The sequence below is a fragment of the Phaethon aethereus genome, assembly GCF_964289735.1.
Source record: "Phaethon aethereus genome assembly, chromosome: 6".
Classification (NCBI taxonomy): Eukaryota; Metazoa; Chordata; class Aves; order Phaethontiformes; family Phaethontidae; genus Phaethon; species Phaethon aethereus.
In genome coordinates, this window is record NC_138580.1 from 31,939,790 (window position 1) to 31,958,458 (window position 18,669).

The following is an 18,669-nucleotide window of genomic DNA, read 5'->3' on the forward strand; positions in this document are numbered from 1 at the left end:
AAAAAAGAAAAATTCTGTGGTTAAGGGGATTCTATCAGTTTCGAAAAATAAGAAACCTAAATAGCTTCAGGACACAGTCCAGCAAAATGTGAATACTGAATAGTAACTAGGATCAGCATCCAAGACTCTTTAGCTTTTTGTGTTGGCTGGGAGAGTAATGTATATACAATCTCCAACCTTATATGCAAAAAGTAAGAATCATTTCTGAAAAGATAACAAGACATAAATATACTAAGATTTAAAATCAACTGTTGCTATAAGAGTATCTAACAACATGACACACAAGCAATATTTGTCATATTTATGACAAAGGTGTTAACATGACTTTCAGTAAAAGCTATTCTGAAGAGAGCAATGCTTTTCTTGCCCAGTCAGACAAATTGGGCAGCCATGGCCAACAAGGAGGCTAGCTATCCAGGCTGGGGCTGCAGCCAAGCCACCCAGCACAAGAGACATTGCGTCCTCTTTAACATCACTGTTAGCAAATGCAAGAGTGAAAAATCTGACATTCTCAAAGTTGGATGGAGAAGAAAAAAATAAATTCATTTTAGTTCTAATACAGTGGTTTAAAAAGTCTCATCCTTCTCCAGAGTGATGCTCCTTCATCGCAGGGACTCCTTTCTCATTCAATAGAAGACTCTCTTTGCTGTCTTTTCTGTGCTTTCTCATTTCTTTCTCCAATCTTCTATTTTTAATCAGTATTGTTAGCATGCTACTTCTTGGGAAGAAGCTTATTAAAAACAAAACCCTGAACTTTTATTGTGCTGCATAGTGTCCTTGTAAATGTTAAAATTAGAGAGTATCTGCCTCTCTTTCTCTTACCATCAATCATAAAGTTAAATGCACACAAAGCATTTTATCTTTTGTCCAAAACCTCGTATTCCTTCCCAAAAGCATAAATCATGAGGTTCTCACCTCTGAAATTGTTACACACTTGAACTAGAGACTCACCACTACAATATTATAGCAACAAAAATAATATAGCTTTAAACAGTATTATGGGGGTAAAAAACACACACAGTAACTCCTACATGATCCAAAGTTAGTTTTCATGCAGAAACTATCATTCCATACGCTGAAGTCTTGAGACACTGGTAGAACTTACTACAGAAAGAGTAATCACTGCTCCATACTTTTGTCAAATATAACACAAGTTTTTAAAAGTATCACTAAAAAAACCAACACACACTAATACTCAAAAAGTCTGTTGACAACACAATATTGTCATTCTCACTAGTCCAGTGTTAGTGCCACAGTGAATCGCTCCCACAAGTCTTGGCAAACCCTGATATCTTAACAGAGGTGCAGGGTGATCTCAGGCAGAACTGAAAGACCTGGTTCGATACTTGGCTTTGAACTACTCGGGGATAGCACAGAAATAAGACTTATCAGCTAAATGCATGAAGTCAAAACATAAGTTATTAAGAGTTAAGCCTGTACTAGCAAGGAATCACAAAGACAGTAAACTAAAAGTGGTATTTTTTGACAGTCAAATAGGATTTAATCTGGACTTTTATGTGTTGTTTTTACATGTTTAGTCAATTTGTCTTCCATTTCCCAAGAATTGCCCAGTGTAGGCAGGGCCACAGATCAAAATCAAGGAGCAGATTCTGAGTTGACAGTAACAAGGTTATGGTGAACAGTGAGCAACAACAACAACAAAAAAAATCTAAAATCTGTATGTCTCTGTCAAAATTCACAGGTTGATCAACATTACTGTGGCTTGACCAGCTATTTGGAAAGCAGCGAGCGCATTCCCAATAGTTTCAAAGTAGCACAGATTTAATTCCAACATACAGGGCAAGGGCAAAAAAACATTACTGTGTAGACAAAAGGTTGCAGATGTATGTTTTTAAACTTGACATGGTAATTAATGAACTTCACCATTAACTGATGACCATTTGCTTTGCAATAAAATAAAATGTTCTATTTTTATGTGGCAAGATAAGATTGAAAAAATAGAAAAGAGCAGAAGTATTTGGCCTAAAAATGAGGTAAAGCAGCTATTTAAAAATGGCTGGCAAAGGTTAGAAATACTTTGTCAAGGCCTCATTAAGTCACACTGCAAGCTTTCTCCACTGCTCCTGTGCTCGACACATCCAGCCTATTCCCCCTACCCAGCAGATATACTCAATGACACCAGCCTCCTCTAACACTGGACACTGGCTACACAGAATGGACGAAGTATGGCTAAACTAGATGAAGCTTTCACACACACATTACACGTGCTTACAGAAAAAAGTTACAGGAGAAATGTTACTAAAAAATTTGAACTGGATTCATGACATTTCCCCCTTCCCTGTGCCCCACTCCAAGGGAAGGATTTTGTAGGTCTATCACAACTTTTGTAGTCTATATTAATAGATACTCCAATACCATCCTATATCTCCCTGTGTTTTGGCTCCAAGCATACACTAAAGTAATTAATACAAGAAGCATCTTCTCCAGCAGAATATTTATATGGGATTATGTGGGAAATGTCCCTGCAGTTAACTCTCTACGAGGTCTGTTTTCTCTTCTGGACAAATAGTCCTGCCCCTACAAGCACACTATTGCACAACACAACATACTTTAAAGCGAACAGGAGAATGGAATTATTTCCTAGGCTGTTCTCCTCCAACTCTTTGAATTATTCTAGGTGCAATTATACTTTTCTTTTTGCTTTTCACACCTCCCAAAACAAAGTATAGTGGTGTCCTCGGGGAAGAAGGCACTCAGATCTGTAAACCCAAATACAAATCCATCATCATAACAAGGCAATTAAGTAAGCAGCTAGGCATGGCTGGAAGTGACCTGCTGGGAGAGACAGTGGTAAACTTCTCCTGTAGTATACAAACTATGAAGAAAAAAAAACAACTAGAGCAGTCAACAGCAAAGGAAGCATTAATCATTATTATCACTGGAAACACCACAAAGCTTATCTTTAAAAGTTAAACAACCTCTTGAGAAGAGCAGCAATGCTCCCTAGTGCATTGCCTGGATTATTTTACTGCTATTGATCACTAAATTATCACAGAAAGAGAGAAAAGCTTGGACTTCGTTGGTTGTTAGTGGCCCATCTGACATATCAGAAATTCATTTAACAGCTCTGTAATGTGTCCAGCCATGTCAGGTCCCTCCAGAAGGATGCTTAATACCTCCCTGATGTCTGTAGTCTTAAATGCTCCTGAAGTTAGCTTCTCCAGCATTTTTAGAAGGTATTTAAAATTCTAATTGCAGTGGAACTGCCACTACCAATACAGCTGAGTGACAGGTACCCCAAGTACTTTCCTGACATCGTAAAATCTTTTATACAGCAACCAAAACATGCATTATACACACAGTGGCAAAACACTAAAAAAAAAAAAAGCAAGCCACAGTGTTTTCAAAAACATGGAAGGAGGAGGAAATCTTCAGTTTTGCAACAGAACAAAATCTCATATACAAATTAATGAGTAGCAAGACCCCTGACTGAGAAGTAACTGGTGATATCAAGTTATACAAACACACAGCGTGCTTACACCTTTTCTACAGTATTACTCTCTTTCATATCATTTACATCCATTTTTGCATTCATCCATTAATTACTTTACTAGCCCATAGTAAACCCAAAGGGGTAACGCCATGTTACATCCAAACACTGTCCATGGATTCAGATATCAACTCGTAACTGGACATGTACAAAGTTTCTGAAGAGAAAATGCACTATGAACAGCCACTGTGAACATACAAGTAGGCATGACAACCAACCACTACCCCCTCCCCCAAGAAACAGATTCATGTACTGTTTTATTAATTCAGCAGCATAGTTGACATTTTATATTACACAGTCAGGAAGATTAAAGAATAATTTGCACTGTCCAAACTGCAAGTAACCAGTATTGCTCCATAGGGAGCATTCATTGGTCCTATCCTGAAAGACTCCATTCATTTACAACTGACAATATTCAGCACTCATAGAGATAATACTCATTTCTGATACCAAGAGTTTTGCCAAAGGCTCCTGAATAGTCTTTTCTACCTAAATACAGTATGGATCAAATCCTACTGCGATGCAACAGGCCTAAATATGAATAAACGAAGTCTCAGGCCTGACCTCAGACCTCTGTGCAAGCAATTCTGTTGGCACAAGGGAGTGCTCTGTATTGCAGTTTGCCACAGCAGTACAAGATAGTCTGCACCTCTCTTCTTCCTCAGAGAGCAACACAAACAGCAGCTTTTTGCAGAAACTGCCAGCTCAAGTTGAAAGTTAGCACACCACTTTTCCAGCAAACCCATGTCCCTATGGATGTAACACTTGCTCTTTTGCATTCTCTGGTCGTTTTGACACTTCATCTCCATCTTCCAAGAAAAGGGCTCTTGGCCTTTTTCCACAGAGAAATCTATTTTAATTAATAACTAACACAAATTGGTATATAGCTAAAACTAAAGCTGGTGCAAGGTTGTCTAATGCCTGATGACTGTCAGTTTAAAAATCAGGAATTGTCTCTATACAATTTCTTTTTCAAAAATCCTTTTGAATAAACCATTGTAACTTGTATTTACAGTAGGCCAAACAGTGTAGGAGATAGATAACTAAAAGAAGTACTTGCAATGTAGGCAAGTTACATGGCAATGTAAATCATACTTTGCCTTCTTATACATACATCTCTGCTGCAATGCTGAATTGAAGTATTTTTTCTTCCTTTTGAAAAGAAGTTGTATGTTGCAATAATTACCAAGTTCAGCTCTTGGGTTTACTAAAGGAAACTGTACCGTTTCCTACTGCTAAAATTGTGTAATAATGCAAAATTTAGCCGAAAAAGTCAGTTTAACATGTTCTGTGAATTTCTATTAGCATGCAAAGTACATGGGACACATACATAGGTAGATAGATGGGAAGATAATAAACTGAGCAAGTAGAACTATGTCCTTCAGAACATACAGATATCGAGCTATGTAAACACATCAGTGTTTTCCTTGAAAAACACATCCTTGTTTTTCCTCTTTCCTTTGGAGAACTGTGCAATATGTGCTCCTGGCTGCAATATGCCACAACACAAGTTAGAAACATTCTGCAATCCGAGTAGGTATACAGATAGGTAAATGAAGTAAATGGCATTTCAAATGACATAAGTTCTGGATTATACCACATTTACACCACATAAATAGTGCATCTCAGCAGGGTCATTTCTTTTGCCTCATAACTGTTCAAACACAACAGAAAATGCTGCAACCTTTTTATGTTAGAAAGCCGATCTTTCCTTTCCTCGCCCAGTGAATGGAACATTGTGCCCACACTGTTCCTTTCAAATCCTCAAATTTCTAAAAACGATGCCAAATGCATTAGGATATGGCACAGTTTATTCAAGCTGAGAATCTCTGGAGAAGTTAAAAGCTGGTCTGAAGGAAATATGCAGTTCCCTCTTTGCAAAGAAGGGATATGTGAAAGCCAGACACCAGCTATATGCCAATTTTCTTAAGAAAGCTAAGAAAAATGTATGGTCCTCTCCTATTTGGAAGGCAATGTACTGCTATAGGATCTAAGTGTACTTTTAAGCCTTGGGGCTTTTACTTCACAGAATGCAAGTCCTGATTCTTTGAAAAGCAACAAAATTGTTCTCTTCTCCAGACATCACAGGCACTGCCACAAGCGGGCACCAACAAGGTGCAGCTTCCCCGCACCTCACTTCTGCACTGCCGTTACCCTGCTTACCGCACTCCCTGTTCCTCTTCCAGTCTCATCTCTTCCCGATAAATGCGATCATCCATCCAGCATCAGCTCACATCTAAACATGAGTCTCAGCATTAGCCCTCAGAAAGGTGAGCTTTTCAGGCAAAGGGACAGTCCTCTTGATGACTCGCCAGTTACAAGATTTTATCACAAGTGTTGTATGTCAGCATTTCACAGCACATGGGCCATTGTTACAGTGAAAGATACTTACAATCTTTACACTGATCAAAGCAAATGAGGTTATTAACCTTTTTTTCCTGTCACTTAAGGTTTACCTGCTCCCCACACCCATGCCCTCATAGCAAGGCTACTGAGCCTAGGCAAAGCATGCTGCTTAACACAGTCACATTTCACTCTCGCAAGCCAAAATGTTCCTTATCCTCCCCATCTACTGCTGCAACCCAGCTTCTTCTGCAGAAAGATACCACAGTCCTTGGACTGGCCTGTGTAGTCCATGCTCAGGATGAGAATGTAACAATTTCACTAATTAAAATGGTTAAAAAAAGAAATCTTTAAAGTCAGGAGGTATTGCTGCAGGGAACAGTCTGTCATAGCGACCATGAGTACCAGGAGAATGTTCTGAAGTGTATGAACAGGCTCTGATTTGATCTCAATAAGATCTGGATCGGTCCATTGACATGAATTACTTTTAAGCACTATTCCTGTCTATCAGACTCATGTATCTCACCACTATGTATGAAGGTGCCTCCCTCTCATCCATAAAGATGTATCAAAAAAGGTACTGAATATGAATGGAATTGTTAATATACATTCAGCACACAAGACCCCACAGCAGCACTGTCATACAAATAACTCACAGCAAGTGCATTTGTTTATTAAGTAATCTCTATCTTTTTTCCCTCAGCTCCAATCGCAACTTACTCTTTTTTTTGTGTTTCTAATAAGAGCAACTGTTATCTGGAAACAATCCCGTAAAATTCATTCTTCAGCAGTAATGTTGTTCAGGTTTAAAATAATACAGTTTTGCCAAACAAACTTCACCTAGCTCCAAGTAGGATCAGCATAACAAAATTAACTCCATTTTAAGTCTTTTAAGAGCCTGAAAAAGAAAATTTTGAATTAAAATAACAGGGTTTAGTGATTGGGTATTTATGTTCAACGCAATCCTTCCTCCTTTGATGGCAATGGGAGAATTGTCACTGATTTCAGAGACTGCAGAAACTATGTTTATACTCAAAATCTGCATTGCTTCAGGGAGCAACTGCCACTGTGAATCATAAGACTCTGAAAAATTCACAAGCTGTACATATTATGACCTGCATTTCCAAATCATAGGCAAATATAACCAATTTTACATAACACTAGAAGATGAGACTTCTTCCAGGATACATCCATACATATTTCCCAGAACAAATCTGTATTTACCCCTGTGCCAAGAGTTGGGTGTTATCCACAGAGTGAGGCCAGCCCCAGCAGACCTCATGCAGAGTGTTCCTGCTGAAGGCTGCACCACCTTCCAGGCAGTCTCCTACACTGGGGTCCCTCTACTGCAAAACACAAAACGTTTGCAGAAAGTCTTTTTTTATATATTTAATGAATTGGAACATCTCTTTTTAAGCCAGTGGTCACAGAATTTTTTATTACAGTATTTATATGAGGTAGCCTGGAGGTGTGTCAAACTCCAATGGATTATAATTCTTTTATTAAACAATTACATTTGTTAAATTAATTTAATAAGCTCCTACATAATCTCATTTGGAAAAAGAAAAGAGATCTTACAGTAATTCATTCATAGTGCTCTCTCCCGATAGCTCTAGCCTGAAGAGATCAGCAGGCACTTTAGCTGAGCAAAATGCAACATCTAATCAGATATTTATGAAAATTGTCATAAAATTTAATTTAAAGAACAAAAAAGTAAGTTGCATAGCTCTTTCAAAAGTAGAGCTCATTAAAAAAATTAATGCAAGAACCCAGAACTCATCTACATTTACAATGACAGTTGTCTATACTGTATTTTGCAAGTGTCTTAAGAAAAAAAAATTCTAATGTTAAGTAAAACATAATGCTCCTGTTATTCTATGCAAGTACCAACGGTAGGCTAAAACTGGCAGAATCCACCAAGAATATCTCTTCTCTCAAAAAATTAATTTCATTTTTCTTGTCAGGATAAAACACCGCTGTGGTATTAACTTACAATGGTAAAATTTACCTAAGTGCTAAGGGGGTGTGGAAAGCTTAATAGGAGATGCCCAAATGGCTATGGAGTTGCCCCAGAACAGGCGGCAGGCTCCACTTGGAGAGAGGGATGCAAAGAATTAGATTCAACCACCGAGCTGGCAAGTGCAAGACCAAGGCAGGCCTCGCTCATCCTCCTCTTGTTCCTACACCACAGCTGCCATAAGTGCTTGTGTCAAAAAAAGACCTTGTGGCTTCTTGGCAGACACTTTGTGCCCCCTTGCAAGCCCCTCCACTCTACCCCAAAACTTTACATCATTCAGCCGCCACTCCTCATATATCCCTACACACCTCTAGCTCTGTACATGCCCAAGTGACCACTATACTGTTATTTTTCTGCCCTGCAGGACTTTACCTGTGGGGGAGCTCAGCACTGAGTCTGCAAATGGGATCCCCATGGCTGTGCTCCAAGCTCTTGCTGGAGGCCTGGTCACTGCCCTTCGCCTTGTCCCTACCTTGCTTGTGCGCTCCTGGCTGACTCATGACTCTGCTCAAGCTCCCAGCCAGGCTCCCCAGTTTTATTTCTGCCTTGCCTGCTCCCTGTGATCGTCTCCCCTCCCAGCAGCGTTTGGATTACGTACAATCCAATTTTCTGAATTTCACTTGAGCTTCTAGACATGCTCTCAGCCTGCTCTGCCCCATGGCTTTCCCAATTACTTGAGCACTAGCATCCAATTCTTGATCAAGGAGTTTTACTTCCTATTGCTATTTACTTCCTACCTTTTTCTTGCCAACATGGTGTAGCTAACATTCTCATGCAGTCACTACAGCACACATACCCCTCAAAATGTGTTGACTTTGCAATAGGATCCAATACTGCAGAATTTCTTAAATTCAGGGATCTTTTTCAGCAACACTCCTGGCAGAATTTTTTGGTTGGTTGGCTGTTCTTTTCGGTTTTGGTTCGTTTGTTTTTTAAGCAGATACACTTTATAGGAGATGCATCAACACAAAACACAGAGAAACATAACACCAGCAGACACAAAAGCAAGACAGATATAGCCATGTTTGTATAAGCAGCAGGCCTCTCTAACCACAAATGGACCCTGCATTTTATTTAACCAACTCCTTTTTTGTTGGGTTTTTCCCCCAAACTATCTGAAAGAGCAAAATAAGATAAAAACTTATTGTAGCTTATAATCAAGACAGATTAGCAATCCACCAAAACTGTCTAATGAATTAAAAACTCTGCCTAACTGTAACACAAGACAGGTAATTAGATCCAAATTGTTCTGGGAGGATCACTGTTGAACTTAACTTGACAGACTTTGGGTCCATAAAATGAGCTTATCTGATTCTAGACTTATTTGAAATGTAATTAAGTAGCCAGCTTCATACTGAATAGTTGTCAAACAGAGATTCTTATTGCCCATTCAGAAATTGTATTCAAGTTACCAAAACAAACTTCCAGTGAAGAATGACAACTTTGGAGTCCTAGTTATCCTCCACCCTGCTTCTCCTGTAGTCATTTACACTCATGCAAATCAATACATGACGACTTTACAGTAATCAAACTAATTTCCACTTTGTATGAATCTCTGAATAAGGTACCAAGCAGCAAAGACATGCTCCTTTTACCCCTTGAAGAAGTACCAAAGCAACATGACATAGGTCAACCAGGAGGGATGAGATCTAGCAGGATAGAGAAGCTCTGGGGGATAATCAGTATGAATATAATGAATGTTTTCTGTGGCTGTTTTTGCTAGGATTATTTAAGACACAATGTGAGTGTTAGTACTCCCCTGAGCATGCAACTCAGGGGGAGAATCAAACCTTCACAATATACATTTACAGCTCGAATATTTTTTTTAAATCCTCTCAGTACAGTAGCAAAGTAGTAACACTTTGGTGTCAGTTACCTTTTAGACTTTGACACACCTTTAAATAGGCATGTCACAATAACACTACCTAACGCATGCTGCCCAAAATAATCCCAAGACTAATTTTGTTGATGTAAGTGACTCTGGAACAGGAATATTTTATCTCAGTTTGATTCCAGCTAATTATTTAAATTAGGGCCTGTACACAGTCTTAATGGTGGGAGACTTTCAACTTAATAAATACACGTTAACAATGAACCACAACTAAATTGAAGTCATTACAATAACCTCAGTAATTTAAACACATTTCAAGAAGGGGCTCAATAGTCACTAAACCTGCAGATTTCTGACATAAAAAGATTCCCCCAGAAGACAGTATTCTACATAAGTAGGCTTCAAAACCAAAGATGTTTGACACAAAGATTTAAGAACAAGGCTTTGACTGTAAATGCACTTCTACACCAATAAATACAAAGATATCAGCCTTCAGAATTTGTTAGTATTTGGTAAAGGCATTTAGCCTTTTGTAGACTTAACTTCTTAACCAAGTCTGAGTAGTTCCTAAACTGTCATGTATGTCAAAACCTCCAAGTCATATTGGCTAAAAGAAAAAATAATCTAGAATACATGTGCATTAAGAAGCTGGGGGGGGGGGGGGAAAAAAAATCATTTCCCATTTCTTAAAAAAAAAAACACCAAGGTATTGCCAAAAATTACAGTTACCGGGTGCATCTTGGAAAGAAAAAAATATGCTGATGAGGTTTATGAGCATGATTACCTAAATGCTTCACCACAGCGTATACACTATTGGTTCTACAATAACTGCCTGCATTTTCACATCTACTGTGGAGAAGGACAGAAAAAAATACCATTAACTCAAATAAAACATTTTTGTTGCAGATGGAGTTGATCTCAGTGGAACTACAAAATTGATAAAATATCATAAGAAACAGGATCTGCATCTCTGCACAGACATGAAAGCTTAGTTTTATTAGCAGTTGCTTAACATATTTGGAAAACAGTAGAAAGCATTCCTCTGCCACTGCTCTACCCACCAGTGCAATTACTCCAACAAAACATTCTTTTTAATCATTATTTATGTACTTCTGCACGATTGTCTTTGCACACATAACATACTTCAAAAACAAATCAACCAGTATCACCAGTTTCATCTCTTACTCCTGACCGTAACAGCTCCTACCTCTTACCTAGAAAACCTAACAAATGACTTCCTGAAAAGACCAGCCAGAACTTGCATTTGCAGATCGCCAGATTTGCTGGTATCCTACAGAAACAGTATTGTCCCACCAGTTTGAAAAAGATCACCTTTAGGTCATTTCAGTGGAAGACACTCAAATAGTCTTGACTATTATGATCCTGTATGGAAAGATACAGCAAACACAATGCTAATTATCCCTCTCTAACCGCATGTTTAATGAGATCACTAGTCACATGTTATATTACATGCTACATGGAACCAACTGACAAAACTACTCCAGAGTTAGCAGTCAGCATAACAGACAAACTTGCTATAAACTTCAATACAAGCAGTTTGCCTTGGATGTAGGTTGTTGGGGTTTGGGTTTTTCCTGAAAGTACTACCTAAAGTGTAAAGACTCCCACTGATTTTTAAGAGACTTTTAGCCAGGCCCCAAGTTCTTCTTGAGCAGAAGTTAACTTAAATAACTTTTTACTTGAGTGCAGATATGGCTGGAAATTGGAATTATTGTATTTTGTGGCAAATCCAACCATCAGAAACAGAGAGACTAAATCAAACATGAAAAATTCCAAGAAATTAAATGGAAAGAAACCTTTGCCTATTATTCATAGATTGACTTGGGCACGAGGTACAAAGCAAAATGCTCCACAGCAAGCCTAAGTGACTCCGGGCCTGTACAAGACGAAAAACTCTGTAAGAAACTTTACTGGCAAAACTTAGATCCCTGAAAGGCATAAGAAGCTAGGTGAGCCTTCAGGACTGTTTCATGGGACCCATACACCTAAATCCTGCACCTGAATCCCATTTCATACACTTAAGTCTTCGGTGAATTGTGGTCTGCATTGCTACAGATTATTATTGATAGCTTGACACAAAAAACTCCAGAAGACCTAAACCCTCCTCACTGCAATGTTATCATCTTAGGCTCAGCCATACTGGACCTACCAATGTTGCTCTGTTTTCAGGGACGAGGTGGGGGTTAAACCCCAATCTGAAACACCTAGTGCCCTCCGTGAGAAAGTATCTTAGTGATAAATGCAACAGATCCATAGAAAAAGTGTCCGTCCTCAGTGATACTAACCACTGGATAGAATCCATTTGAGAAAAGCAGGTCTACAACTAAGATTTGAACAGAACCTGTACTAAGTAGATGCTTATGAAAAAACAGTAATGTATGGAATAAATGTGCAGTGTTATGAAACTATTATAAAGACTACAAACAGCTATGCTGCAGCAATCCAAAAAATAACTCCAAAATGCTTCTCTTCTGCAAAGCTGGTGAAAGAAGTAATTAATTCTAAATAACTAATTAACAGACAGGATTCTTTTCATTTCTGAGAAATTTTTACAGTAGCAATAATGGAAAACAGTCTTCTGTGTCTCTTAACAGTGTATTTAAGTTTTTCTTAACAAATAGATACCATCTTAGATAAATGTCACTCTATGCTGGTATCCCAGCTACAGGAGTACATGCCTGGGGAGACACATAAGAAGCAGGAATGTACAAAGTGATCAATCCTCTGCTGTAGCTTCCTGGTGTCCAACCGCTTATAGTTTAGGGACTTTCTAAGCCAGACGCTTTTGGTGCATTGTAAAGCTCTCCTCCATCAGTTTGTCATTTTGAACCTGCTTGAACCCATTTACATTTCTGACTACCACAGCTTTCTGTGGCTGTTAAGTGCATGATTTAATCACATGCTGCATCAGAAAATACTTTCACTTATTTTCAACCTGCTGCTATATAACTATCACTATTTCCCCTACTTCATGTTCTGTGAAAGAGAGTGAATATAATTTCCCTATTTCTCTCTCCACAATGTGTGGGAATTTACATACATTAAATATCACCCGCCAGTTACCTTTTCCAGACCAATCTGATGAATTACTCATTTTGTGGAAGTCTTTCCATGGCTAGGCATATCGTTCTTGCCCTTCTCTATACCTTTTCAGGCTCTACTCTATTCTTTAATGTATTCTCTACGTAAATATTTCCCTCTTTTTCTAAGGTAATTATGAATTTGACAAAGAATGCCATTGTGATAAAAATCACCATTGGGCTATCAACTAATTAATCAGCTTTCATGAATCTTACATAGTCATAGTTTTAGATTATTAAGTAGCAAGTATCTAAATGTAAGCTTCCACAGCAAAGAGCTAAGAGTTACCACAGAATCATTAGTCCTGAAAAAAAAAATGTCTTCTAGAAAAAGTCTTAAAAAGTCATGTTGCAGACAGATGTATTGTATTTGAAACACTTAAATTCTGCCACTACACTTCAGAGCACAAACTGAAAGAAACTAAGCCTCATTCTTCTTTATTGTAGGGTTGGTTTTTTTAAAACTAAAACTGTCACTAGGATAAATACAACTTCTTGCAACAAGACAGCTGGCTATCACTGATCAATTACAAAACACTAGTCCTTGCAGTTCTTAGGACAACTCCACTGGCTTTTAGACAAAATATCTGTCCATGAAACAGAAGCAAGTAGTCTTTGGAAGAACTTCAGTGAAAGGTCTCATAGCTCTACTGTGACTGAAGTTAAAGTCTGACTCTGCAGTTCCTACTTCAAGTTCACTTCATGGGCATAGTCTGCAGTTGATAACATAATACAGAGCTGCATTATCTGCTACAGTATCTTGACACAAAGAGCCAACATGGTCCCAAAAGTTTGTATCGCATGCAAACAAAGCAGAGAAAGAAGCCTGATAAGAACTGACAGGGAAATATTTTGGTCAAAAAGTACAAAACAGTTCAGTAAGCATTACATAACAAATTACACAGCCTTCTTACACACTTAGTAAAATGCTTGTACATGGCAGTGTCAGAAGGAACACATCAATCAACTCTGTTTAGAACCCCACACGGGAAGGCTTGCAAAGCATTACATCTAAAGAAAGAAGAAATCCAGTTCTTTTAGCACTGTCTTCCATTCTCCTGACCTAAAAGTGGTTGCAATTAACGTTTTACTTGCAAACAAGTGGCCCTGGAAGAAAAAAATGGAAACGCTTGACAAATAATTTAGCCAATGCATAGTCCATCTTTAGGCTTCAAAAATTAGTCAAGTTCTATGCTTTCTTGCTCTTTCTCTAATTTTTTTTCCCAACCATTATACTCTGCTGACTTCAGCCTCTTCATGGAGAAAAACCCTTTCTTGCTCCACTTCTGTCGTAAGACCATTTATCTCTTCCTTGCATTAAAAGGGGGGGAAAAAACCCCAACAAAAAAACCCCCAACAATTAATGCACATGTATTAGGAAAATTTTCTAAAGCATAAGAGTGGCTACAACTATTTCTCACTAATGCTATTTCAATTTTACCTCAATCTACAAAGCTGTGAACATTAGCAAAATGGGAATAAAAGTATTCCAGCTACATTTTGTTCTTTTTATATAAACGAGTTACCTTGTTTCTGAAGCCAAATATAGAGCACAAGTGCACTGAAGATTATCTAGAAGGGTTCATATTTTACTTGCAGTATACGCCAAATGTAATTCACTACAAGAAAAGTTTTTAAAGGAAGTCCGTGTTCAGTCCTTAATACTTCAGTTATATTGTGAATGCCAAAACTCTAATGTAAGCAAGTCTGGCTTCCACTGGAATTGCACTCTCAGATGCTAACCTTGAAACTTGCAGAGTTCTAAAAGGTAGCTGGAAAGAAAATGCTGTTAAAAGTATACTTTTATCAGCTAAATCTATAGAATTTGCTTAATTCAGTGAGACCAATCATGCCTAAAGTACACCTTTAAATAATTAGGAGAGAAATGTGAAAACAGGGCAAGAGTGTTCGAAGTCCTGCAGAGTAAGCTTGCCCTTAGTGTACAACTTCCTTTGCTTTCTTAAACCCCCTATTCAGCTGGTAAGATCAGCTTAAAGAAAGCAATGGAATACTATTCTTATATGAACATAGAGACTTTAGAGTAATGCTCTGTATGGGGTCCCAACAGTATGCCTTAGAGATGCATAGCCTGCAGAGTTTAGATACCTGGTATCAGAAACAACCATGTTATCTAATTTAATTCATCAGCTTAACAACTAAATACAAGATTAATTATGGTATTTTTCATTACATTTCTATTGCAAGATCATTCCAGACCCTTAGAGTGATTGGAATAATCTTCTAGTTTCCAGACTAGGCATCCTTTGTTCTAAAGCCAATGCTGTCCTAGAAATCTGTTCTAAAGCCAATGCTGTCCTAGAAATCAAATTTTTCCTTGATTTTCCCTCATAGTATTCAATTTATTGACCTTATCAACACATCTTAGTTACCCTTCTTTGCACCTGCTCCAGTTTGAATACACCATTCCTAAGAACAGGAAACTTGAGGTTAGCCGGTATTTCAGATGAGGCCTTACCTGCTACTTACATAACAACATTAATATTTTCTTATCTCTGTAAGAAATCTCTCTGCTGATAAACACCATCCCAGGATGTATCTCAAGAAATTTCCTCCAGCTGGAACACAGATCATTACCACTCTCAGTAGTATTACTAAATATCAACCTGTAGTAAAAATGCTACCCAATCACTAAAACTTATCTTCCACTTTAAAACATATCTATTACATAGAACTGGTATAGTCTGTAAAAACAATGATAAGTTCCTTAATTTAAATACAAGATTATGTATTCTCAATTTTTGAAACCTTCACACAATTCCAAGAGAAAATACCATTTGCATACCAGAACACTTACAGAACTTTGGTCCTGATTTAGTAAAGCATTTATGTAACTTCAGATTGGAAGCATTCCCATCACATTCAGTGGATGCCTTTAAAAGACTAAAACCACACTCCAATGCTTTCTTGGTCTTAATGGGTTAATATTTTAAAGTGGAACTTTCAAAGGATCCTCGAAGCTCTTTAGCACTTAACTGTATCTACTCTGAATGCTAATGCTTCAAAATTTTGTTTGTCCATTCCTCCTTTGAATGGATATACCAAGCTCTAAGAGCTAAGCACTTCTTGCCTTGAGCTAGAGCTCTGCCCAGTGCCTTCGCACATTTATAAAAGTGAAGTCTCATTTCTCACTGCTCTCCCTATGCCTTCCAAGTGCAAATCACTACAAGAGAATCACGTGTGACCATACACTAAATTAGTTTGCCCAAGAGACTTCATTCATCGTCTCCCCAGAAACTAGGGATTAGCCTACGTACTTGCAAGGACATATCACTTAATTCAAAACCACATAGTTTATTCTTAAAAATTAAACTGGAAAAAAAATACCACAAAACAGATAAACACAATCATAAGGTCATTTTCCTTACCAGATTATAACAAAGACGGAGGCTTTTAAAATCACGCTCGACCTGTTAATTTTACATAAAGGGTGTTAAACACACGGTGCTGCTCGGCAGCGATCTGTACTACGTTCAGTCTCCAAACACGCCTTCTGTTAATTTGTGACACTGCGTATTTTGCTACTCATGAGCAAAAAAAACCATCGCTGTAGAAGCTGTTTATTCTGCCTCCAGGTGCTTCATAAATATTAAATAAAAACAGATATGAGCTGCTACACTGAAACTTTTCAACTCCTGGGGAAGTTGCCCCACTGCGAAACTCACGGGCACGCACGAGTGCGGGCGGGATCCCGACACCTCAGCGGCAGCAGGAACAGCGCTGCGCCACAGGCCACCTCCGGAGCCCGCTCCCCCGGGACCGGCCGGCCAGGCCCTCCGCGGTCACCCCTTCCAGCAGCCGCTCGGTGCGAGGATGCACTTTCCCGGGGAAGGCTCCGTTGACGTTGCACCGGAGCCCCGTCGCCCTTGAGGGGTGCAGGCAGGGCAGCCGCTGCACCTGCGCGGAGGGTGGGCTCCCACCACGCCTCTGCCCACCCCCTCTCCAGCCGTCCCACACCGGAGGGCGGCTTCAGGCCCGGGCAACCCGGCGGCGGGACCCGCGGAAACTCCTTGCCCTTACCTTGATGATGCTGCTCCTCCGCGGCGTAGCCTTGGCCGCCTCCAGCAGGCAGGCGTCGGGGTCGAGCGCTGCGGATGGTCCCAGGCTGCCGCTGGGGAAGCGCTCGGCGGCACCGACGGACGCGACACCGCTGCGGCGCTCCCGCCTCCTGCCCGCGGCCGCCGCCGGGGCGTCCAGCGGAGCCGGCTCGGGCTCCTCCTCGCCGCGATGAGCGGTGTCGGGAGGGGCACGGCCCGCCGCCGGCTGCTCCCTACTGCCGGCCGCCTCTGCCATCGCCCCGCCGAGCGGTGTCAACTTCTCCGGCGCGCTGAGAGAGCGGAGGGACAGACACACACAGGCGTCCCGCGGCGCTCCCCTCACGGCGCGGCGGCAGCAGCGCCAACTTTCCCCGGAGGAGCCATACCCGACCCCCGCAGCTGAGCGTGCCCGCGCGGGACTCGGCAGCACCCGCGGTGCCAGAGGAACGGGGCGGGGCCGTGCGCCCAGCGGAGCGCGAGGCGGGCGCGGGGAGCGCCGTGCAGGCGGCGCGCGCGCAGAAAGTGCCGCCGCGGCACCGTTCTGTTGTGACAGGAGCCGGGCGTGTTTTGACAGGCGGTGTTTGACGGACGGGGCGCCGAGCCACTCAGCGCTGCGGCGGCCCCCCGAGGGCGCCGCGGAGGCCAATAGACTTGGTGAGGGGCGTGTCCGCGGGACGCCTGGATGGGCGTTCTGGGCGGTGCGCGGCGGCGAGCGGCCGAGGGGCAGGTGGGGCTGAGGGAGTGAGTGCGCGGGGCGCTATAGAACCTGGTCGCACCTGCGAGGAAAAAGGGCGCGGGAGGGACCGTCTCCTCTCTGCTCGTGGGGGCGCGTGCCGGGGCAGTCGCGAGAATGCCTCCCCGCGCGTATTCTAGGAAGGTTTGGGCTGGGCCCCTGTCAGGGTAAAATCAGCGTGTGAGGAAAAGGGATTTAGGTTAAATCCCCTTCAGTCCCGCAGCCCGTGCAGCTGCGGCGTCCGTGTGGCGGTACTCGCCTTAGGAGCGCGGCCGGGGAGAGGCACGGGCGCTGCCAGGTCGGCGGCGGGCGGTTACCGAGGGAGCGCAGCTGCCACCAGCCGCGGGCCTGCTGTGTGAGGGGGAACGCCGCCGCGCTCAGGCCCCGGTTGCCGAGGTCGGGCCAGCAGGGCGGGTGCGAGGCGTGAGGAGGGTCTCGCAAAAGACGGCAAAGACAAGACTCACGTTGGGACCCTCCGGCGCTTGAAAACGATCCCAAACACGTCAAGTCACGCGGGGCTGCGAATTCGCCGTCGTTCTCCCCTCAGCGCGCTCCCCTCGCGGCCGCCGGCGCGGGGCAGGGGGCCGCCCGCGCGGCGCCCCTCACAGCCGCGAGACCCTCAGGGCCGCCGGCGCGCGGCGCCCGCCGTTGCAGGGCCAACACCGCCCCCTGGCGGCGCCGGCAGGGCCGGGGCCGCCGCCGGCGGCGGATCATCCGCTTGCCGGTTCCCGCGCCCTGCTTCCCCAGCGAGTGCCGCGCCTCGGCGTGCGGCGGCGAAGAGAAGCCATCCGGGGAAGGTTATCCCCGGACAGCCAGGCCAAAGGCCGTGGTCCGCCATGAGAGGTTAGTGCGAGGGTGGTGCTGTCCTCGTCGATTCTTCCGGTGGTATTTAGTGATAATGAGATTATCTACGTGGAGACCTCAGGAAGGAGAGGGGAGTGCAGCAAGGGTAAACGCGTAGAAACGAGGAGAGCAAGCAAGACAGATGAGGAAGAGATTATATAGAAAGGTAAAAAATAGGAGGGGTAGGGCTGGGCAAGTTGACGGTCACTGGAAACATAAGGCTATTTAAAATTAC

General features: G+C 41.9%; 1 protein-coding gene across 1 annotated transcript in view; it reads right to left on the reverse strand.

Annotated features, from left to right (window-relative positions):
- The window catches only part of PLCL1 (phospholipase C like 1 (inactive)), a gene marked incomplete at its 3' end in the record, with an annotated part of 202,365 nt that extends 184,964 nt beyond the window's left edge, over positions 1-17,401 (reverse strand). Inside the window, exon 1 of the mRNA XM_082001852.1 lies at positions 16,842-17,401. Within this exon, the coding sequence (XP_081857978.1) occupies positions 16,842-17,114 (273 nt within the window). The 5' untranslated portion in view covers positions 17,115-17,401. The remainder of the gene's footprint in view (positions 1-16,841) is intronic.
- Between the last annotated feature and the right edge of the window lie 1,268 nt (positions 17,402-18,669).